The 22,933-nt window shown below is 58.2% G+C and overlaps 1 protein-coding gene across 1 annotated transcript; it reads right to left on the bottom strand.

Annotated features, from left to right (window-relative positions):
* Positions 1-20,184: 20,184 nt before the first annotated feature.
* Positions 20,185-22,259, bottom strand: DIO3 (iodothyronine deiodinase 3). Its single transcript, XM_004001454.6, has one exon. It carries the CDS (start codon positions 22,166-22,168, stop codon positions 21,245-21,247), a length of 924 nt encoding a protein of 307 aa, XP_004001503.2. The 5' UTR covers positions 22,169-22,259; the 3' UTR covers positions 20,185-21,244.
* Between the last annotated feature and the right edge of the window lie 674 nt (positions 22,260-22,933).

Below are 22,933 nucleotides of genomic sequence, written 5' to 3'. Positions count from 1 at the left end.
CAAAAACCCCTAAAACTTCCTAAAATGGGAAGCTGATATTTGTTGTGCAGTCCTGGCTTCAGGAACAGCTGAATCCAGGAGCTTAACCACTGTCATTGGGACTTAAGTTTCTCTGTCTTCCGTTTTCCTGCTTCCCTCTCTCTTGGCTTTTTGCACAGAGGTGTCAAAAAGGCCTTCCGACTGTATTTTTGTCCCAGTTTATGATCACAGCTAAAACTGACAGATCTCCGAAGGGTCCATAGAGCAACTCCCCAGCAATTTTGAAAGGCTGGGCTAGGTCACGGGCCTTGTCCCGTGGCTGGCACCAGCCCCCTTGAGCCACACTGAATGCTTTTCCTACAGGCAGAGGGTTCATTACTGAAGGAGGGGAGGGGCATAAGCGAAAACCAAGTTCGCTTCCCGTGACTCCGTTAAAATGCGGATTGCAGGCACAGATTATGGGGATGGGGTTAGAAATCGATTTCTCTGAGCTGTCGGCAAGAGCGACCCCCAAAGCCATCCCCCTCTTCATGAAGCACATCTCAACCCGCCACGACGTGCGTGGTTAGCTCCGGAAAGCCACACGACCCTGCCATGCCGAGGCCTCTGGGAAATTCCCCTCTCCTTTTCTACCCAGAGGGCTGCGCGCGCGGGAGGTGGTGCCCATGCTCCGTGGGCGGGGCCAGCCAGGGGCGTGGCCGGCCCCGGAGGGAGGGCCAGAGCGGGGGCGGGTCCTGCGGGAGCCCCGCCCCATCAGGAAACCCGCTTGAGGCGGAATCAGCCGCCAGGACTCCAGGCAGAAACCGCTCTAATTGATACCAGCTGTCATGTTTTCTGTGGCACCGAACAGAGCGGAGACTTACGTTTCACAATTTACTAGCGGAGTTCATGAGCTTTTGACAGCTCTGTCTCATTTCCGGAAGTGATAAAAGTGTTTCTCCTCTGGGAATGGGGGCTGCACGTGAGCCCCACCCGACGACCTGGGCGACGAAGGGCTGGAAGGGGTTTCGCTGCACAGATGGGGCCTCCAAGATGCGTAAAGCATATTTATGTGACAGGAGTCCCATTTCCTTACGACTGTCCTAGAGTTTCACAGCCCAAGTCAGAAGACCTAACAGAACTGCCGCCCACCCTTCTCCGGGGCTCTGGAATCTTTAAGCTCAGGGGAGACCAAGAGGCTAGGTGATGATGTCTGAGCGCTTGGGTGAGCGGAGCTACCACACTGGTCTTGTTAAGGATTTCAGTCCCGGGGCGCAGCCCAGAGCGCGAGGTCACTTCCCCGCTGCAGCCAACTGCATTGTTGAATTGGGTGGGTGACTTGGGCAGGCGGGTGAATGGACGGGTGGGGGTGGCTGGGCGGGTGGGTGAATGGATGGGCGGGTGGTGGGTTTGGATGGTCCCACAGATGGGCGGAGCTTCCTGAGCCAAGCTACCTGATAGGGAAGCGGGTTATCTGACCTGGTTCTGGCTCTTCCTAGGAAGCCTGTAGTAGAGGAAGGCCTGTCCCTTACACACCGTGAGCTCTAGCAACTCTGAAAGAGGGACAGATGACGATTCAAGTTTGCTAGCTCAGAGCCCAACACCCTCCCCTGGATACTCCCCAGGCTCTGTTCCAGAAGGGGAGGGAAAAAGGAGGGCGAGGAGCAGGGATGCAGAGACTGAAGGGATTTACCCTCTGCCCATTCAGACCCAGGCCCCCAGTTCCGGGAACCAGTTTTCTCAGGAGTAGGTTCTGGAATAGGGAACAGAAATCAGGGAGTTGTTTGCGAAGTCCAGGATCAAAAAACATAGGTAGACTCTGGGGCAGGGCTGGGGAAAATTCCAGGCAAGATAATTGGAATGGGAAATTGGACTCCTGGGTTACACACTAGGAAATGTGGCCCTTGGCTGCAGGGTTCCCAGGGTCTTAGCATCACACAGCCCTGGGGATGGACCCTCCCACCGAGCTCTGTGTGAATGGCTCCCCAGGGGCTGTGCTGGGGGTAGCCTGTGTCTCCTGTTAGAGGGGACGTTCCCAGCCTGCTCATCCTTGGAGGAAGCCAAGCATGGAAGTCTGGGGCCGTGTGTGTGTGTGTGTGTGTGTGTGTGTGTGTAGATTCTCTTGTGTGTGCACACCTGTCTGTGTTGCCTGTGTTGCATATGTCTGCATGTAGCGTGGGCTACTGGGTGTGTAACTGGGAGAAGACCCATGAGCACGGGCGCCGTGTGGGTTTGAGGAGCCGCAGAAGTCCCGTGGAGCACGATGCCCTCACAAGCCCTCTTCAGCAGGGTGTGCTCCCCACTGCACAGAAACCGCCTTCAGGCTCTGAACTCCCGTCTCACATCTACTCACGTCTAAACACCCAGAGTTCTCTATACGCCGCTGGCAGCCAGGAGCTGTTCTGAACTTCTTGGAAAAAAGAAGCCACACTGTACACAAGCAAAAGCCACCCAGGCCGTGGGGGAGGGCTCTCTGGGGAGACAGGATGGGGTGGGTCTGTGGACTGGCCCGGGTCTGGGGAGGGGCACGGCAGCCCCTGGGTCCCGAAGCCTTTGCTGACGGTTCCCACACTGTCAGCTCTGGGAGGGGCCGGGTCCCCCCACAGTGGGGTGGTGGGTCCAGGGCCTTTGACTGATACCCCCTTGGGGCCTGGGGAACCCCTGTCCTCAGGGACTCTATAAATCCCACTCGAGTTTCCAGAGTTCTCTTGGAGCTCTGGCTCTCCCCGACTCAGTCTCCAGAGACTGCCGACCTCTGTGCAGATGCCGGGTACGGGCCACAGATTCCTCCAACCGCCTCACCTGCCTTCCCCAACCGTGGCCAAATGAGCCTCCTAATGTGTATTGCTAAAACCCCAGGTAGACATTGGGGCACCTGGTAAGAGGCCAAGGCGGTCCCTCCCCCATGGTAAGTGGCGGACAACCTCAGTGGATACGTGCTGCGTGAGCGAGCCGTGGACCACCTTAGCAGTTAGGTGCCACTTCCAACCCATTTTCAGAGGAGAAGTCAAAGCACAGAGAGGTTAAGTCACTTGCCCCAGGCCACACAGCCGCAAGCAGGGGAGCATAGAGCCTCTTTCCAGGGTCTGGTCTCTGACCACCCCTGATACACCTCCCGTCTCCTGCGCCACCAAAGATGTGCCCCTTCCCACACACTGGAGCCCCATTTCTTGCTTTCCCTGTCCTTCTACGTCTCTGAGAAGTGGTCCCGGACTGTCCCGTGGGGCGTAGCCATCCTGCGCTGGCTTTCCTGGGCTCCAGGTGAAGACTGGGCTCACCAAGGCCATGGGAGACTTCCATACCGGCTCCTTCAGCCTGGCAGGGGCTAACACCCAGCCCCGGGCCAACACCCAGCCCCCCGCCAGGCACAGGCGCCCAGGAAACATGGCAGGACTGGGCTGACCCCGTGCAGTTACGGATGAAACAAATCAATCAGACAGAGAAAGCTTCACAGCCACGAGCTGGACCCTTTAAGGCGGGGCTTTGCGCCCAGCCTCACACCCTTGACTTTGGGTGCTCTGTTGGCCTTTGTTTACTTAATCAGACTCTCCCCTCCTTGCTGCAGGACACAGGGTCTGGGAGCCTCGGGAGCCCCCAGGCTTATTGACAGGCGGTACGTTTCTCCAGGAAGACAGGCAAATTATGGACATGGAAACGGTTGGAATGTAAAGAAAAACCCTTTACCCCTCCACAGGCAAGGAGAACCAGCCACTGGCAGCCGGGTGGCCCCGTCACTCAGCCCAGATGTGGGGCATCCCCTGTAGGATGGCGGGGGTGGGGTAGGGAGGAGTTTAAGTGAATTTCCCTCTAAGCGCTCTTCTGCTCCGGCATCCAAAGACTATTTATAACTCTTGGAATTATTTGCTGATACCCGCCGGCTGCTTTTCCTTCTCAAGTGGCCTGTGCAATCTTTGAAAGAATGAAAGGCGATCAAAAAAAGATCCCTTCTGTAAAGGATTTATTTTCTAGACGTGTCCCGGCAATTGCAAACACTTCTGCCATTGGAAGGTCTTAGACCTGGGCCGTATTGTTCACGTTGGGTCTCACTGAGGAGACTGATATTTATTCGGAGGGGAGGGGACCGTGTGGGTGGCAGTCCCTGTGGCACAGCGGTGATGACAGCTGACATCTGTCCAGTGCTCTGTGTCCACATGCTGCCACACGCACCTAACTGTGTCAACCCCATCGTTCCTCACAATAACCCTATGAGGGAGCTGTTACTATTATTATTTTCTTTTACCAATACAATAGTTTTTTTTCCCAAATATCTATTTTACAAATAGAAAAATTCTATGTACAAAGGAGGAAACCGAGGCACGGCGAGGAGGCAACTCATCCTGGGTCACACAGTTCATAACAGGACAGGGATTCCACCAGGGGAATGTGGCCCGGAGGCTGGGTGCTGGGTGACTGTGTCCCTTCCCTGTGCAGGAAATGAGCTGGGCTGGGGTTTTGCACCGCCCCGGGTTCAAATCTCCCCTCTGCGGCTTCCGGGCAGTGGGAGCCCCAGGCTTTGCCTCTGGAAGCATTGCCGCACGAACAGTGGTGGGGCTGTCCGGGGCAGAGGCCAACTCCGAAATCTGTGGCACTCTTGTTAAGCTTGGGGTGTCTTTATTACCTCCTAGCAAGGACAACCGTGCCAGAGGCCCAGCTCCCTAGAAGCTGCTCCACAGATGCGTCCCGTGCAAGCAGTCGCCAGACCAAGCACGTGTGTTTGCAGCTGAGAGGCTGTGGTGGGGAGGGGGTCGGAACGGACGGTGGGGGCCTCCCAGGGATCTGAGCCGGTCCCGGAAGGCAGTTGGGGCTGGTGGCCTCGGGTTCGCAGGTTCTGGGTAGGGAATGTCAGCTGCAGGCTGTCTCCATGCCCCTAATACAGATGGAAACACTGAGGGAAGGAAGGAGCTCGCCACACTGACATTAATGGCAGCCAAAGGTTGAGAGACCAGCCCAGCCCTTCCTTAGTAATGGTGATGTCTAGAAATATTGCTATTGGCCACTCATCACCAAGTTCTTGACCTTTTACGGGCACTTTTAATTCTCTCTTGGTACACCCAGTGGGACAGCTGGGACCACTCCCATGTCACAGAGGAGGCAAACTGAGGTCCAGGGAAATTGTCAGCACTCGTGCCCTGCACTTTTCATTCAGAGCTTGTGCAGATGTACTGGGGGGCTTCCCGAAGCTACGGTCTTGTTCCACTTTGTCCTCCACCTGCCGCTCAGTCCCGCCGCACCCGGCTGGAGTCTGGAGCCCCTGAAGCCTTTCCTTTTGGCTAGCTCCCGGGTCAGCTTCAAGTGTACACGTTTGAAGCGACATAAGATCACGGGGCAGCTCTTGGCTCAGGGCCCTCGACCGAGGCTCAGGGAAGTGGTTTGAAACCCTCCTTTCCGCATATCTGTGTGGGATATAACCCGAGTGCTGGGTGGCTGGGGGTGGGGGATGGGGCACGGCGCGGACAGGCCGGGACTGAATGTCAAGGGAGGTCTTGGAGCCAATTTCAGGACCCCCTGTGGGGGGGCCGGTGACTCAGCTCTGATCGCCTCTTCCCACGGCTCAGGTTTATGGGCACAAGGCCCCTGGACAGTGGGTTTGGGGAAAGTGATACATATTCTGGAAAGGAGGAACCGGCCCTCGGGGCTGAGGATGTAGGCCAGCCGGCGGTCACTTGGACTCGGTGGAGACTGTCCGGAGTAGCGAAGGCAGCTAAGGCCGCTCTTGGCAGCCCGACTATCTGGGCTGGGGTCCGGGCTCTGCCTCTTGCTAGTGGGTAACGTACCCTCCTTGCTTTAGTGTCCCCATGTGCAAAACGGGAATTAAAAGTAAGTCTTCCTTGGAGCGTGTTGTGACGTTTCATCCAGGGAGCCCACGGGAAGCAGTACTTAGCAGACAGCTCTTACGGGGCGAGCTCGCCTGAGCGCACCTGCTCTAACCCCGGCCCCACCACCACCCGGATCCGGTGCCCCCCCCCCCCCCCGTGTGACCGATGTGGCCACGTCGGAGCCGGGAAGGGCCTCCAAAACACCGAGGACTTTTTTCTCCTTTCCTGGGAGGTGAAACGAGGTAGGACAGAGTTAGCGCACTCTGTTTTTCATGTTAAATTGTGAAATATTTCCAACCCAAAAGAGTATGGGGAGAAGCGTGAGCGTGACCACGGCCCCTTACTCAGACTTGATGCAGACCGCCATTTCTTTTTGAGTTTTAGGCGCGAGATAAGCCTGAGACGTGGCCGTGCCCCCTCGTCCTCCTCCCCCCGGAGGAGACACCCTTTGGGGGTCCGTGTGGCGCATGGGGTGTTTTCACTGCGCCCGTGTGCACGTCCGCCCGTGTATTCTCACAAGCTGTGCATTCTTGCACACGCAGTGTCTCTTTGCACACGTCCTTCTGCCACTTGCCTTTCCCACTGCCTGTGATGTTCTCTTACGGAGGCAAACTCACATAACATAAAATTAACTGTTTTACTGGGTGTATTTTTAATGTTTATTTTTGAGAGATGGGGGGAGGGGCAGAGAGAGAGGGAGACACAGAATCCAAAGCAGGCTCCAGGCTCCCAGCTGTCAGCACAGAGCCCGATGCGGGGCTCGAACCCCTTGTGAGACCATGAGAGCATGACCTGAGCCGAAGTCGGACGCTCAACCGACTGAGCCACCCAGGCGCCCCAACGTTTATTTATTTTTGGGAGAGACGGACAGAGCATGAGTGGGGGAGGGGCAGAGAGAGAGAGGGAGACACAGAATCCAAAGCAGGCTCCGGGCTCCCAGCTGACAGCACAGAGCCCGACGCGGGGCTTGAACCCACAAACCCTGAGATCGTGACCTGAGCCGAAATCAAGAGTTGGACGCTAACCCACTGAGCCACCCAGGCGCCCCAACTGTTGTAAAGGTCACACTTGAGCGGCATCCAGCGCATTCACAGTGTTGTGCGGCCAGCACCTCTGCCTAGTTCCGGAACGTTTTCATTGCCCCTGAAGGAGGCCCCGTACCTGTCAGGCAACCACTGATCTGCCTTCTGTCTCCGGGTTTACCTCTTCTGGCATTTCAGACAGGTGGAGTCACACAGAATAGCCACACTGTGTTTCTGGGCTCGACCCCGCTGAGACGCGCACATGTGCCTGGTTCATTGTAGCTGCGGTTCGGGCTCCCTGCTCCAGGATTCCCCGTCCGCACCCCTCCCACGGGCCACGACAGCGCTTGGCCCGCGGGGACACCTCCCCGTGCTCCTGGGACGTCCCCAGCAGCAGGGTTCTCCTTTCCTGAGGCTGCACACGGGTCATCCCGAACCGGTGGTAAAGCGACTGTTTTCTTATTTCTTGGCTTCTGGGCGTTGACTGGGCTTCGCTGGGCAGCCTTTCTGCCGGCCTTGCTGAGTCTGTCCTACAGTCTGACAGTGGCTGGTGCAGGAGGTTCAGGGGACACTGGGATGGCCAGGCCTCTCTTCCTTTCCAGCGGGGCATCCTGCCCCTTCCCCGGTACCCCCAGACCCCAAAAGCACGAAAGCAGAAGCGGCCAGGCCTCCCTCAGTGGACCCAAAATGCCCACTGTCCCTTTTGTTTGTTTGTTTAGAGAGAGGGAGAGGGCACAAGTGAGCTAGGGGCAGAGAGAGAGAGGGAAAGAGAGAGAGAGAAGCGGGGAGCCCTGGAAGTGGGGCTCGAGCTCACCCACGGCATGGGCTCACCCGATGTGGGACTTTTAAGCTCACGAACCGAACCGTGAGATCGTGACCTGAGGCGAAGTCAGACGCTTAACGACTCAGCCACCCAGGCACCCCCAGACTGCCCCTTTGGTGGTACAGGCAGGTGACAGGCTGGCCCAGAGCCAGAACGGGAGGGGCCCACAGCGGACTGGTCCTTGGGACCATCCCTGAGGACCAGCCCCCACAGCGGGCTCTGGGGCTCGAGCTGGCTCCCTTGGTCACACGCAGCTTTCCATGATGCTTCCAGTTCTCCAGAACTCTCCGATTGATCCTGCCCTCCCCATGGGGCAGAGCGTCCACTCCTGGTGACTCCTGGTCCCCTGTATCTGTGCCAACGGGGGCCGGTGGCGGGGGGGGGGAAGCGGCGTGGCTTGGCTGGAGGGGTAACCACTTGCCGTGGCCGCTGTAGCAAAACCACCACCACGCTGTGGCTGCAAACTACACAGATTCGATCACTTGGAGTCTTAGAGGCGGGAGGTCTGACAGCGTCTCACTGGGTGGAAATCACGGTGTGGCAGGGCTGTGCTCCTTCTGGAGGCTCCTTCTGGAGAATCTGGTTTAAAAAAATTTTCTCTTTCCAGCCTCTGGAGGCTGCCAGTGTTTCCTGGCTTGGGGCCCCTCCTCCCTCCTCACGGCCCGCAGCATGGCATCTTCTGTCCTCCCCGTCCCTGTGCCTCCTGCTTACGAGGACCTGTGATGACATCAGCCCCCCCCCCTCCCCGCCAGATAATCCAGGGTCGGCTCCCATCCCAGGATCTTCAGCGTCACCTCATCTGCAAAGTCCCTTTTGCCATGTAGAGTGACAACCGCAGGGTCCGGGGTTCGGACCGTGGACGTGACTGGGGGCCGTTACTCTGCCCCCACAGAGGTGGGCACCTTCCCATGTTTGCGGCCATTCTCCTTTCTGCTCCGGGCACCTGGTTGTCCGTTTCCCGGCACGTGAAGTTCACTGTCCGCATTCCTCTGTTGGCTCGTGTGCAACGAACATGCTTCCGGTCTGCTTTGTGTTTCCGTGGCATCCAGCGGCCAGCAGGAAATCACCAGCACCCTCAACTTGGGGGTTGGGTTTGGGAAGACAGTGATAAGGGGGCTATTTGCCAAGGTGCAGAGGAACAGAAAGGAGCGATCCCCCAGGCTGGTGACCCGGGAGCCACCCTGAGGGCCTGGGGTGAGGAGAGGACAGTTACTAGGTGGTGGAGAGGGGGTTGGGTGGAGAAAGACCCCAGGAGCGCGGTTCTGAGACACACAGCCCACCTTCCACCACCCTGCCGCGGGGGTCTGGGAACAGTCTCCTCCCTCAGCCCCCTCCCGTCCCCAGGCTCCTACCCGGCCTCCCATCAGCCAAACCCAGCCTGCAGTGCCCGAGGATGGAGAGCCCAGACAGGCTGGCGGGGCTGTGGCCGTGAGTGCTGATGGGTCTGGAGGGATGCGCATAAACACTAGGATGAGTCTCAATCATTTATAGCACCTTTGGTTACAGAGAAAATTTTAATTTTGTCGTAGAGCAGTATTGCCTTTATGTTTGTTCTTTTTCAAATAGGACAATCTCCCCATCCTAAGAACATAGAGATATTCTTTTTTAAAAAAAAAAAATTGTGTGGGGGCGCCTGGGTGGCTCAGCCGGTTGAGTGCCCAACCTCAGCTCAGGTCATGATCTCGCGGTTCGTGGGTTCGAGCCCCGCGTCGGGCTCTGTGCTGACGGCTCGGAGCCTGGAGCCTGCTTCGGATTCTGTGTCTCCCTCTCTCTCTGCCCCTCCCCTGCTCACACTCTGTCTCTCTCTCTCAAAAAAAATTGCGTGTGCATGTATATGCATTTTAATTGTGGTGAAATACGTATGACATAAAATTTACCATCTTAACCATCGTCAAATGGATAGTTCGTGGCATTTAACACAGTCACAATGTTGTGGAACCACCACCACCATCCGTCCCCAGAACTTTTTCATCTCCCCGAGCCAAGACTCAGTCCCCTTTTGAAAACGAACTCCCTCTGCCGCCTCCTCCTTACCCCCACCCCCCATTGTAGTTTCTGTCTCTACGGACTTGACCCCTCGGGAGACCTCCTACAAGCAGAATCATACATGATTAATTCTATCGTGAATCCCTTATCTCACTTCGCATAAAGTTCTCATGATTCGTCCATGTTGTAGCGGATGTCAGCATTTCCTTCTTTTTTGCTTTAAATGTCTATTTGTTTATTCTCAGAGGGGTTGCTGCAGAGAGAGAGAGGGAGGAAGAATCCCAAGCAGGCTGCACGCTGTCAGCCCAGAGCCTGATGCGGGGCTTGATCTCGCAAACCGTGAAATCATGACCTGAGCCGAAATCAAGAGCCAGACACTTGCCCGACGGAGGCACCCAGGAGCCCCCGAATTTCCCTCTTTTTTAAGGCTGAGTAATTCATTGTATGTATGCAGACATTTGTAGACAGTGTAGGCATCGTATGTAGACATGTTGTCTATCCGTTCATTTATCCACGGGCACTGGGGTTGCCTCCACTTTCTGGCTATGCTGAAGAGTGCTGCCGTGGACACGGGTCTGAAAATATGCATTTAAGACCCTGCTGTCAGGTTTTTTGAGTGCCTATACCCACAAGTGGAATTGGTGGATCAAATCTGACATTTAAGTTTTTGAGGAACCTCAACACTGTTTTCCGCAGCGGCCGCACCTTTTTACATTCCCGACAGCGCGCAAGCATTCTAATTTCTCTGCGTCCTCTCTATGTCCAACACTTGTCATTTTCAGCTTTTTTTTTTTTTTTGACAGGAGCCATCCTAATGGGTTTGAGGTGGTATCTCATTGTGGCATAGAGATACTTTTTTTTACATACTCTTCTAAAAGGCGTAACAGTTTACATTCCACACTCAAGTCTTTATCCCACTGGCAATCTGTGTGTGTGTATTGTGCGCGACAGAGATACAATGTAATCTCCTCATTGGTCCTTGCGCCCACGGAGTGATGACGCCCCTTCATTATATATGGTGTTCCCCCACAAGCATGAACGTCTCCCTGGGACTTCTGCTCTGTCCTGTGGTCTGTTTGTCTGTCCTGGGTCACTCCCTTACTTTTTCGTTATCCTTTTACTAAATGACTCTCTTTCCTTACCTTGGCTGTGATGGAACGTTTTTTCCAAAGACGGCACCATGGAGCCCTCTCCCCTAATGGGACTTTGGCACATCTTGCATCGAGTGGTGGGAGCCTGTGTCCCCTCTCCTCCCGCAGGCAGACGGGCAGACTTCCGTGACCTCTTGGACCAGCAGAGTTTGTGGAGCGATGCTCTCTAACTCCCCGAGTCATGAACACACCATGCACTTCTGTCTTACTCTCCCGGGGTGCACGCTTTTGGAGCCCAGCTGACATAATGTGATGAGGCCCAGATCACACGGAGGGGCCCCATCGAGATATTTCAGCCACCGTTCCAGGAAGTCCTCTGCCGGCAGCTGGCCACTGTCCCCGGAAAGAGGAGGAGGGAAGCTTTTGAGTTGCCCCGGCCCCAGCCCCCATCTGGCTGCTTCTGCCTGAGAGACCCTGGGTGAGAACCACCCCGCGGAGCCCAGTCAGCCTCCAGAACGGCGAGCGGTGATGAGGATGTTATCATGTTTAAGCCCTCAGGTTTTGGGGTGATCCTACGGATGAGTGAGACACTCACCTTGTTTTTCTTCGCAGCATTTTTTACCATTCGAAGCCGATTTGCTGATTGTTACCACCCAAAGCGTATCTCTTTATTACTGTTGTCCCCCCACCTGACTGTGCACTCCTCCTGGGCAGGATGTGGCTGGTTCTGTCCCCGGGGAGCAGGAGTCATGGCTGGCTCACTTCAGGCCCGGAATCAATATCTGTCAAAGGAAAAAGTGGATGCACAATGTGTCCTCCCATTGTTTCATGTGGATGCAGGGATAAAGCTCCAGGACCCTCTGGGGGTTTTGTGTGGAGTCCCGCTGGGTTTACAGACCAATCCGGGGAGGACAGCAGTACGCACATTCCTGCACCCGACAGGAACGTTTCTGGGGGTGAGCCTTCCCTGGAACCCCAGTGCAGTCCATTTAAGATGGTGCTGGGGCGCCTGGGTGGCTCAGTCGGTTAAGCGTCCGACTTCAGCTCAGGTCACGATCTCGCGGTCCGTGAGTTCAAGCCCCGCGTCGGGCTCTGTGCTGACAGCTTGGAGCCTGGAGCCTGTTTCAGATTCTGTGTCTCCCTCTCTCTCTGATCCTCCCCTGTTCGTGCTCTGTCTCTCTCTGTCTCAAAATAAATAAACGTTAAAAAAAAAATTAAAAAAAAAAAAGATGGTGCTTAGCAGGGCGCCCGGGGGCTCAGTCAGTCAAGCGCCTGACTTCGGCTCAGGTTATGATATCACAGTCCTTGAGTTCGAGCCCTGCGTCGGGCTCTGTGCTGACAGATCGGAGCTTGGATTCTGCTTCCGATTCTGTGTCTCCCTCTCTCTCTCTGCCCCTCCCCCAGTCGTACCTCTCTCTCAAAAATAAATAATAAACATTACACATTTTAAAAAAAAAGATGATGCTTTGCAGTTTCTAGTTCTGCAATGTCTGTGGGGGAGGATGGGTCCCCACTCCAGACTGCTGTGTGGGGTGGGGTGCAAACACAGGTGGGGGCGTTGGAAATTGAGTGCTTTCTCTGGGAAAGGGGTCATGGGGATTCAGGGAGCTCAGGCAGCCCCAGAGCCGTGTGATTGGGTCCAGCCATCCTGAGGGCAGGGCTGGGGGTGAGGGGAGGAAGCTCAGGCCAGGGAGGGCAGGGCTGTGGCCAGGGCAGGGCTGGAGCCCCGCCTCTTCCTTCGGGTGATCAGGGCACCACCAGGGACAGCTACCCTGGACGGAGACTTGTCTCCTACCCTCCCTACCCACCCAGTGGCGCTTTCCTGCCTCTCCCCAGGGCCTTCAAGGTAAAGCAGCTCCACATAGGACCTTCTGACCTCCCTTCTCATCACTGCCTGACCCCTCCCGGGCCTCAAGGACTTGACTGCTATTGCCCAAACTTGCCAGGATGTTCTCGCGGCCAAGGCTCAGCACACGTCATTCTTTCCATCCCTGGGGCTCTTCCCACCTGAGCTTCCAATCTTTCATCGTACACCTCCTCCAGGAAGCCCTCCCTTGGGTTCCCCAAATCCCAGGCCTTCTGCATTGTTGATTTCTGTCTCTCCAAGGAGCCCAGTTGCTCTGTTAGGATGGGACCAGTTCTTCCTGGTGCTTCATACAGGCCTGGTGGGTATTGGGGGCTCAGGGAGGGTCTGGAGAGTGAAGTTACACACGTGTCTTCCACACTCACACACTCGCTCAAATGCAAACACACATCTGTACCGCATCCCCGGCTGAACAGTGAGTTGTGCCGTTCCTTGGCCTTCACGCATGTACCTTCCCCTTCCTGGCACCTTCCACCCCCTCCCCATGCCCTGACTCTGCCTCTGGCCACAGACTGCCTGAGCCAGCAGAGCCCTGGGGTGCCATGACCATGGGAATCCACCTGCCGTCCTCCCAGCACCCGGCCCGGGGCAAGCAAACGGCCAGTAAGGGGTGGCCACCCTAGAGCAGAGCCAAGTGCAGTGGGAAGAGCCAAGGGCGCGGCTTTGAGGCTGAAGGCGTGTGTCCTGGGGGCACTAGCTCACACCCCTGAGCTTTGCTCTCCTCCCAGGAGAAGTGGGAGCAGCCAGAGCGTGGCCGGCTCTGTGGACGGACGCGAGGGGCGGACCCCACTCCCCAGACTCAAAGCAGGTGCGTGCCTGAGTGCACGGGGACGAGCGCGCCGTGTGCAGGCCTGGACCGACGGCCAGGGAGGCCCCCTGGGTGTGCATCCGGGGCCGGTGTCTGGTCTCCTCACCTGAAGGCCCCCACGCTGGATATAACGCTCTGCTGTCGCGGTCTTGAAATTCTGGAGCATTTTTGTCTTTGCGTTGCGTTTCGTGAGGTTGGCCGGGACACTGGAGGGTGCGTGTGAGCGGAGCAGGTGGGGTGGAGGCTCCGTGAGACTCGGGGCGATTCGAGGTACACGCGTCTGGAGGCGTCGGCCACATGCCCCCGAAGTCTGGCACCGCGGAAAGGGAAAGATGGGGTGCCCCGTGGCTCCTTTTCTCGTGGTGCCTCTTTTCTCACCGGCAAACTGACGGCCGAGAACGTTGGGAAAGTGTGCACGTGCCAAGAACGGAACGAAAGACACGGTGGCGTGAACCCGGTGCATCATATGCACCGCCCTGGGCGGGGGGTGGGAGGCACACGCGGGGACAAGCCATGAAAGGCAAGCTGTGATGTCACCGGCTCCACGTGTGGATCCAAAGGCGAATGCTACTGAGTCGTGGTGGCTAATTTTATGTGTCAGCCTGACTGGGCCATGGGGGGCCCAGAGTTTTAGTCAAACATTATTCTGGGTGTGTCTGTGGGGGGGTCTCCAGATGAGATGAACCTTTGTATGGAGCAGATTGCCCTGCCTGATGTGGGTGGGCCTCGTCGGATCCGTTGAAGGCCCGGGTAGCACAAAGGCTGAGGAAGGGAGAGTCTGCTCTCTGTCTGGCCGCTGTGGGGCCGGGCCATCAGTCTTGTGCCTTCAGACCCGGAGCCAGACCGGACGCTATGCCGTTGGCGCTCCGGGGTCTCAGGCCTTTGTCACTTGGACCGAAACTTACATCGATGGCTCTCCTGGATCTGCGGCTTGCCGACGGCCAGTCTTAGACTTCTCAGCTTCCATAGCCACGAGAGCCAATGCCTTAAAGTAAATCTCTCTGTATCCTACTGGCTCTGTTTCTCCAGAGAACCCAGACTAATACAGAATTTAAAATGTTAATTTCGCTTTGTTTATAATGCCATTAAATAGGAAAGAAATGCCACGGCACGTTGAGGTACCATGAAAGACAGTAAAAAGCTGTCTATTTTGCACCTTTCACGGCACTTTCCCCTGTTCTTGAACAAGGGGCCCCGCAAATCATCAGCTGGTTTGGCTGGTGGTCATTCCCCCTTTGCTCCTGGCCTGCCCACCCACCATGCTCAGGACTGTCAGATTTAATGTTTATTTTTGACAGTGAGACAGTGTGAGTCAGGGAGGGGCAGACAGAGAGGGAGACACCGAATCTGAAGCAGGTTCCAGGCTCCGAGCTGGACACCGGGCTCGAACCCACGAGCTGTGAGATCATGACCTGAGCCCAAGTCAGAAGCTTAACTGACTGAGCCCCTCAGGTGCCCCAGGACTGTCAGATTTCAAAATGAACAAACAATTAAATCTGAATTTCAGATAAACAGTGAATAAAAAAAAATATCTTTCTAAGTATATCCCATGCAACTTTTGGGACATAGTTATACTAAAAATCATTTGTTGCTTACCTGGAATTCGAAGTTAATGGGGTGTCTTGTGTTTTGCTCAGCAACCCTGCCCCCCTTTCTCCTCCCAAATGTCTCTCATGTCAGCACCGCCCTGGCGCTCTCACCTCCCACCCCCGGACATGGCCCAGGGCGCATCATCTCCAGCCAGAACCTCTGCCTGCCCTGGCCTCCCTGCCTCCAGGTTTCTACTTGCCACAGCCACTCTTTTTGCTGTTTTTAGTTTTATTTTTCTGTCATAAGAGCAATACACATTCACTACAGAAAAATCACAGGCTACAGACAAGCAACAAGAAGAAAGTAAGAAAACACTCATAATCCCACCCACACAAAGACAGCTACTGTGAATTCCTCGGGGTAGATTTTTCTAGAGCTGCCTGTGTGTGTGTCTTTGCAGATATTAAAAAAGATCACACACAACTCACTGCCCAACTCAGACCCACCGTCCTCGAAGCTGTGTTTTCATGTAACCACAGAGGGTGGACCTGGGCTGTGCTGGGGAAATCTCAAGCTCCCTGATTCCTTCTGGCCACTGCCAGGGATGGTGTGCGGCCTGATGTGAACCCCTCCTCATTCTAGGGTCAGAGAGGCCTGTGGTCAAGGCCACTTTCTAGTCCGTGGCCTTGGGCATCAGTTTGCTAGAGTTGCTATATCAACGTACCACAGACTGGGGGGCTTAGATAACAGAGATTTATTTCTTCACAGTTCTGGAAGCTGCAAATCAGAGATCAAGGTGTCAGCGGATCTGCTTTCTCCTGAGGCCTCTTTCTTTGGTGTGTAGATGGCCACCTTCTTCTCCCTGTGTCCTCACACCGTCGTCCCTCAGTGTGGCTGTGTCTTAATCTCCTCTTCTCTGAAGGACACCAGTCATACTGGATCAAGGCCCACTCCAATGACTTCATCCTAACCTAAGCACCTCTTTAAAGATCCTATCTCCAAATAAGGTCGCATTCTGAGGTACTAAGGACTTGGACACATGAACTTTGAGGAAGGACGCGATTCAGTCCGTAACACCTTGGCCCGGCTGACTCCAACCATGTCAAGCCTCAGTGTGTTCATCAATGAAATGGGGCTAATCATTATATTCATCTAAGAGGGATGTTAGGATGATCAAATTGAATAATCCCAATACGGCACTTTGCCCAGTGCCTGGCCCCTAGAGCACATACTCAGCTGTCACTGCTTACTGTTTCACATGTGGGTAGCCCCAGGGTTGGGGACATCACTTCTCTGCAGAGAGGTGTCTGCAGAGTGGAAGGTGGAGGCCATGGCCCTCTGGGTACCTCCCTCCCTCTGTGCCCAATAGTTCATCTCCTTCAGGTAGATGCCTAGAAGACAGCGCAAAGGTCAAAGGCGGATGCCAGCCTGACTCTTGAAAGTGCCCAGTACCCTCTGTCCGTGGCGGATGGACTGGACGGTGGGCCCATCCCCCACCCCCAGGCATCCGCCGCCCCTCCCCCCAGGTCCCCTGCCTTCTTGTCGGAGGCTCATCCCTGAGCCTCCGCAGAGACGCCAAGCTGGTGGCCCAGGCTCCCAAGGTGGCCTCAAGGCTCCTCGCTGCCCCTCCTCCTCCACCACACCACACTCTGCTTTGCAGCCACCCCGGGGACTTCTTGCTTCCCCAACACAAGGTGCCCTTTCTAGCCCCCACGACTTGTGCATCAAGGATGCCCTTCCTTCCGTGTTTTCCTGGTGCCGTTCAAGACTTACTTATTGACATGAAAAGAGGGGTGCCTGGAAAGAGGGGTACCGGGAGTCCAAAGTTAATGTCAGGCTACAAAAGGATAATCCGGCTCTGGTGATTAACATGCTTATTTACAAATGCAGGGGGTGGGGGTGGGGGCAGCCAGAGGCGTTTCCTGGATGAGGCACTTGTGCCTTCAAGGGGCCAATGAGACCTTCTCTGGGAACTCTCTCAACGTCTCTCCTCCCTCTCCCTGTGCCATGTTGCTAAGCGCACTGCAGACCTCAGAAACACTAAGTGTGAGGACGAGGGTGATGGCCAGGAGAACCATGGCCGGCTCCTCCCCTCCTCCCCAGGAATCCAGCATTCCTTGAGGGCAGAGGGCCTCCTGAGGAGGGGGTGGGGGCTCAGGTATCCGTGGCTCTGGCACAAATTAGAGCGCAGGCACAGAGCTGCTTGGACTAGATGTACCGATGGGTGAAGAGTGGTGCTGGGTAGGACTGGCAGGAGAAAGGTGTGTGAGGGTGGCGGGGGCGGTCATCAAACACCGAGCATCGTGATCCTGATTATGGAGCCCGTATCTGGGAATGTGCTCATACACCGTTGTCCGTAGGCGAAGTGGAGTCTGGAAGGAATCATGCCCAGCAGTTCACAGGGGCTATTTTCCCCGATGAGGCAGGAGGGAACCTTGAGGTGTTAGCTTTCAAACATTTCCAAACACTTCTGATCCCTCCTTCAGGAGAAATACATTTCACATTAGCTACCCCTTGAAACAGAAGTTTCCCAAACGGAGGTTACCCTGGGTGAACTGTTTGCTCGTAGTCACACTGTATTTATTCGATCTCAGTTCTTCAAAAGGCTTGACTTGATCTGCTCAGTTGATTTCCTGACCTGGGGGCTGGGTCCTGACTTGCAGTTTGAAAACTCCTGCTCTCAGTGAGGCTTGTCTTTCTCTGCTCAACCTCCTTCTCTATTTAAAATTTAATACTGAGAATGGATTTATGTATTATCTTCCTATTTTTTACTTAAAAATAGAGAAGAGAGAGCACTGGGAAGACACAAAACAATAAAACCAAGTAGACTTTCTAGAAGGCAGTGCAGCAAAATATAGCAAACCAGACATCTTTAAAGATGTGCGTGTTTTGACGAAGCAATGTCGCCGTAAGGAATGTGCTGGTGGGCTAAGTCGTGTGGGGCTGTGTGCACGCGCAGCTCACCCCCATTTTTCTTTATAATAATGAAACCTCCCTCACACATGAAGGGCCCTGGAGCCACCCCTGGCTGTCCATCTGATGATGTGGCAGTGGGCGCCGTTCAAGGCTTATTTATTGGCATGGAAAGAGGGGTGCCTGGAAAGAGGGGTACCGGGAGTCCAAAGTTAATGTCAGGCTACAAAAGGATAATCCGGCTCTTGTGATTAACATACATATTTACAAATGCAGGGGGTGGGGGTGGAGAGGGGTGGTGAGCGGTGGGGGTAGCCAGAGGCATGTTTCAAAGTGCTCACGCCCCGAGGTTACCTTGGGTTGGTGTTATTTTCTCCGAAATGTTCTGTGTTTTCCTCGATGAGCACGCACTCACATTTTATAAGAAGGAGAGATTTTTAAGGGCAGAGAGAGAAGAAAAGAAGAAAGGAAAGGAAGAAACGACGGAAAAGGAAAAGAGAAGGGGAAAGATGCAGGGGAGGGAGAGTGGGAGGGAGAAGAGAACGAAGAAAAGTGGGGGGAGGGGTGCCGGAATCCCCCCCTGAAGCCGGGAGCCAGCCGGCCGCGCGTGGGCAGGTCCGAGCGCCCAGGGCTGGGAATTTCGGTCGGGGAAGCCGGAGGAGGTCCGGGGGGCGCAGGCACCACGGGGAAGGGGGGGTCGCACAGCGCCCCCAGCTAGACAGACCCCCAAGCGGCGGGCCAGGTCCAGGAGCGGCCCCGCGGTCCCTGGCCGCCCTCCGCTGCCTCCAGGCCACTAAACCCCGACCCGGGCCGGCGCGGGCCGGAGCTCTGGGCGGGCCCTCCCCCCGTCCCTGCGGCTTGCTCCGGATTCTTGCTGGGGGTTTTGGGGTGAGAAGAAGCGCGCGGGAGGAGGGGGAGGGGAGGAGATACAGAAATACCATCTGTGCCAATTTTTCCCTTAAAAGTTATTTTTTTCAATTTAAATACTTTTAAAGCAAAAAAAAAAAAAAATCCCAGCTCAGGGTGTCAGTTCCAAAAACTTTTCACAGAGGAGCAGCGTGGGGGCTGGGCGCGGAATCCGAGGCGGCGTTGGTGGAGCGGGGGCCTCCCTCTTCCATCCCGCCTGCTGCAACCCCCCCCCCCCCGCCGCGGGTGTAGACCCCCCCCCCCCTCCACAACGGGCGCGCCTCTCGCGCCCAGGCGCTCACTGACACTCCCTCCTTCCCATCCCGCGACCCGGACGGTCCTGGCCTCCCGGGCCCGGGGAAGTTCGGCTGCCCCGCTCCCCCCACTCCCGGTCTGCACTCTCGCCTCAGCGCCCTTTCTTCCGCACCCGCCCCCCGCCCCCCGTTCTGCTCCAGGTGTCGCTAGCAGAGGGAGGTGGGAGCCGCGCTAATCCCGTGCTCCCAGCGTCGCCCTCCCCCCAGGAGCCGCAGGGGAGACGGCGAGCGCCGAGACTGGGCGGGAGCGCCTGGCCGCGACTGTGCACGGAGGTCGGTGCCAAGCGCCCCAGCCCCCTCCCCACCAACCCCCGTCCGGGCAACTGCCACCCTCCTCTTTCCGGAGTCTCTCGGCTCCTGCGTCTCGCTCCCCGTCTCCACTTCCCAGCCCCGAGCGCGTCGCGGGCGGTGGTGGTGAGGTCTGGCTCGAACTTGGCGAAGCGGAGGAGGAGGGGATGTCCTGGCAGGGGGCGCACACCTCTCCGCTCCCGCCCCGCAGTAGGTGATGCTGCTGGTGTGATGGCGTTGCACGCCCACCGTCCCTCCCCGTCCTCCCTCCCTCCGCCAACCTACGCTTCGCCAGTAGCACCTCCCGCGGACCCCAGCAGCCGGGCGGGGATTGGAGGGTAGGGGGAGACGATGCTGCAGGTGCAGGAGGGGGGCTAGGGTGGAGCCAGGTGTGCAGAGGCGCCCCAGGTGGCCGGGAGCCAAGTCCTACCTGGTCCATAGCCCCCTCTGTCCCCCGCACCGCCCCCTCCCCCACACCGTCGGGCGCTCGGAGAAGTTAGACGGGCGGCTGCAGGGGCAGCAGTAAACGCGCTTATGCGGGCGCGCGCGCGGTGGCGAATAAGGACCCCTTTGCCTCTCCCGCCTCCCTCCAGGACCCCGCCCCGCTCCGCTTCTCGGTTTTTCTTCCGACCCCACCTCCCCCACCGTGGGTGTGTGCGTGCGTGCGTACACCCCTGGGCACCGCCGCAGACCCCCTTTCTTATTCCTTGCCCTCCCGCGCCCCTGCCAGCGTCGGCTCCTTCCAGCCACCCTCCCCCCCAGGGTCACTATGGGGACGCGAGGGAGAGATTTGTGTTTAATTCCTGTCGCTATTCAGAGGAAAGAAAAAAAAAAGAATAAATAAAGGGACCGGAGGCAACCCGAAAGCAGTTTACTTCAAGCTTTTATTACTGTAGCGTAAAAGAAGTTTATATACAGGGAGTATTTCCAGCAAAACACTCACAAACGGCCTTGGAACCAGGGGCCTCCCACCTCCTGGCCCCACAGTCAGCAGCTCTGCCTACGGACGAGGCCCTCACTCGGGGTCCCTAGGCTCTCCCCTCATCTCTCTCGCCCTGGACTCCTCCACCCACACCCCGTTTCCCAGGCGCCCCAGCTTCTTCCCTCTTCCTGGGGCGCTGCGAACCTCGCCAGTGCCTGTCAAGCTGGCTTCCTCTGGCCCCGAAACCGTCCCCCAAACGCCCTCTCTCTCCCCCTTTATGGTGGCTTCCTCCCGGAAACCCGGAGTACTTTCCCTCGCTCGTATTCGGCGCTGCTGCAAGCCCCCTGCGGTTCAGAACCAGCTCGTGGTCAAGACCAGTTAGAGATAGCTCGTCATCAGCAGTGGGGCTCGTGAGCACCCCAAATGAGGGGGGGGGGAACGACCCTGCCCACCCTTCCCCATCCCAAGCCCCTACCCCCAGCCCAGGGACAAGAAATAGACACAAAAAGCAGCAGGGCACCCCCTCCCTGGGAGCGACAGGTGTGGGTGCCAGGCAACTAGGGTAAGCCGCGGGCGCTGCTGGAACCCAGCTGTGCGCGAGGGTGCGCGGGCGCGGCCGAAGTCTCTGTGCTAGGGGCTCTGCTCCCGGCTGAAGGCACGCTGGCTCTTATCTCTGGGGCGGGGGCGTGAGAGAGGCAGGGGCCTCCGGGGGTGGGGGGAGGACAAGTGGGGTGGGGGTGGGGACACAGGCAAGGGTGGCGTCACGTTAGAGGCAGCCAGGCAGGTACAGGGGAGGGGCGGTCACGGCCACAGAGTCCAGGGAGGCGGGAGAGGCTCTTCGGGCGGCTTGGCTGAGGACACGGGCTCAGCCGGCCACCCGAGGCTCAGCACGGCTGTGTCACTGGGCCCTCGGCGAACCTGACTTGGTTTGGGGCGTTTGCACGTGGGCTTCGAAGGCTCGAAGGCACCGCCCGCCAAGTTCAGTCAACGGTCCACTGATTGTTTATACTCGACGCGGCTGGCCGCCTCGCAGCTGCGCATCATAGCGCTCCAGCCAGGTGCGCAGCTCGGACACCTGGTAGCCGTCGGGGCCACGGCCGCCCTGGTACATGATGGTGCCATTCTGGACTACGTAGAGGCGCTCGAAGTAGGCCCCGTAGGCCGAGCTGCTGGAGTTGGCCATGGTGTCGAGGACGAGAGAGCAGCTGGGCGCGCCTTGCTGCAGTACCTCCGCCGCGCTGACCCGGTCCTCCAGGCTTCGGTGCTGCGGGATGCTGTAGGGCGAGTCTGTGGTGACCCAGCCGTCCGACGGGTGAGCCTCCTCGATGTAGATGATGAGGAAGTCGACGTCGCGCTGGTACTTGGTGACCAGGCGCTGGAAGGCGCTCATGCGCGCCATGAACGGTGGTCAGGTGCAGCTGCCGAAATTGAGAACCAGCGGGCGGTTTCCCCTGGCGTAGTCAAGGATGTGCTGGTTCTGGAAGCCGTTGGGCAGGACCACCTCCGAGTTGGGCGCCGGGCCGCCCTCGTGAGCCTGCTTGAAGAAATCCAACTTCTGGCCGTGCCACACGGCCTTCAGCGACGCCAGGGTGCACAGGCGGTTGTCGTCGGACACGCAGACCGGCGGGTCGTCGGGGGGCACCTCCTCGCCGTCGCTGTCAAGCTCAGCGGCGGGTTCGGGCTGACCCCGGCGGCGGCGGCGGCGGCGGCCCAGGAAATGCTTGCGGATGCACAGGAAGTCGAGGAGCCAGAGCATGAAGGCCGTGCCCAGGAAGCGCGGGAAGAGCACGAGGCACGAGGCCGTCTGGGCGCACAGCCGCAGGGAGTGAAGCAGCAGGGAGCGGAGCATGGTGGCTGCCGCCCCCGAAGCCCCCTGGGACCCGCGGCCTTCCCCCACCAGCGACCGCGGGGCGGCCCGGCGAGGCATCTGGGCCTCGGCCGTGCGGGGAGCTCGATTTATAGCCGAGGCTTCAATTGGCGGGAGACTCCACCTCCGGCCGGGGCCCGCCCCCTTGCAACTTGAGCCCGGAGGGATCACCCAGCGGCGCGGCCAATGCCTCGGAAATCGAGGGCCGAGGGCGGGGCGGCCGGGCGGGGGGCCGGCGGGGGGCGGGGCCGGGCCCCGAGGCCAGCTCTCCGGGGGCGTGGGGGGAGGGCGGTGGTGGTGGCGGTGGCGGCCGGGGACCCCGGTCGCGGCTGCCACCCGGGACGGGGAGCTGGACCGGGGACCCAGGCGTCCGCCGGGGAGATCCTCCGGCCAGCGCTCTAGCGCTGCGTGCGGCCTCGGTCCCGGCGGCCCGGCCCCGGCCCCGCGCCCCTCTCGCCGCGCACCTGAGCCGAGCTCCCCGGCGGCCGCCGCGCCGCGCCGGAGCTCCGGTTCGCTTCCCGCGCGCCGCCGCCAACGCCGCCCCCGCCGCTGCTGCTCGTGCGGGGCCGCTGCCCAGGTGCCGCGGGAGCCCGGGGCCGCGGCCGCCGCGCTGCTGGCCCCGGCTCCCGCCCCGCCGGGGGACGCGGGCCCGCGAGGAGGCAACTTCGGGCCCCCGCCGCCTTCCCCGTTCGCCCGCGGGCGCCGCTCGCCTCCCGGAGCCCGCTCGCCCGCCCGCTCGCCTCCCGCGCGCGCTCACACTCGCGCCTCGCACACGGCCGCCCCCCGCACCGCCCCGCCACGCACACCGCGCTCGGCGCCCCCCGC

The sequence above is a fragment of the Felis catus genome, chromosome B3 (assembly GCF_018350175.1).
Source record: "Felis catus isolate Fca126 chromosome B3, F.catus_Fca126_mat1.0, whole genome shotgun sequence".
In the NCBI taxonomy this organism is placed as follows: Eukaryota; Metazoa; Chordata; class Mammalia; order Carnivora; family Felidae; genus Felis; species Felis catus.
The sequence above is the reverse complement of the archived record's forward strand: the minus strand, read 5'-3'. Positions and strand labels throughout refer to the sequence as shown.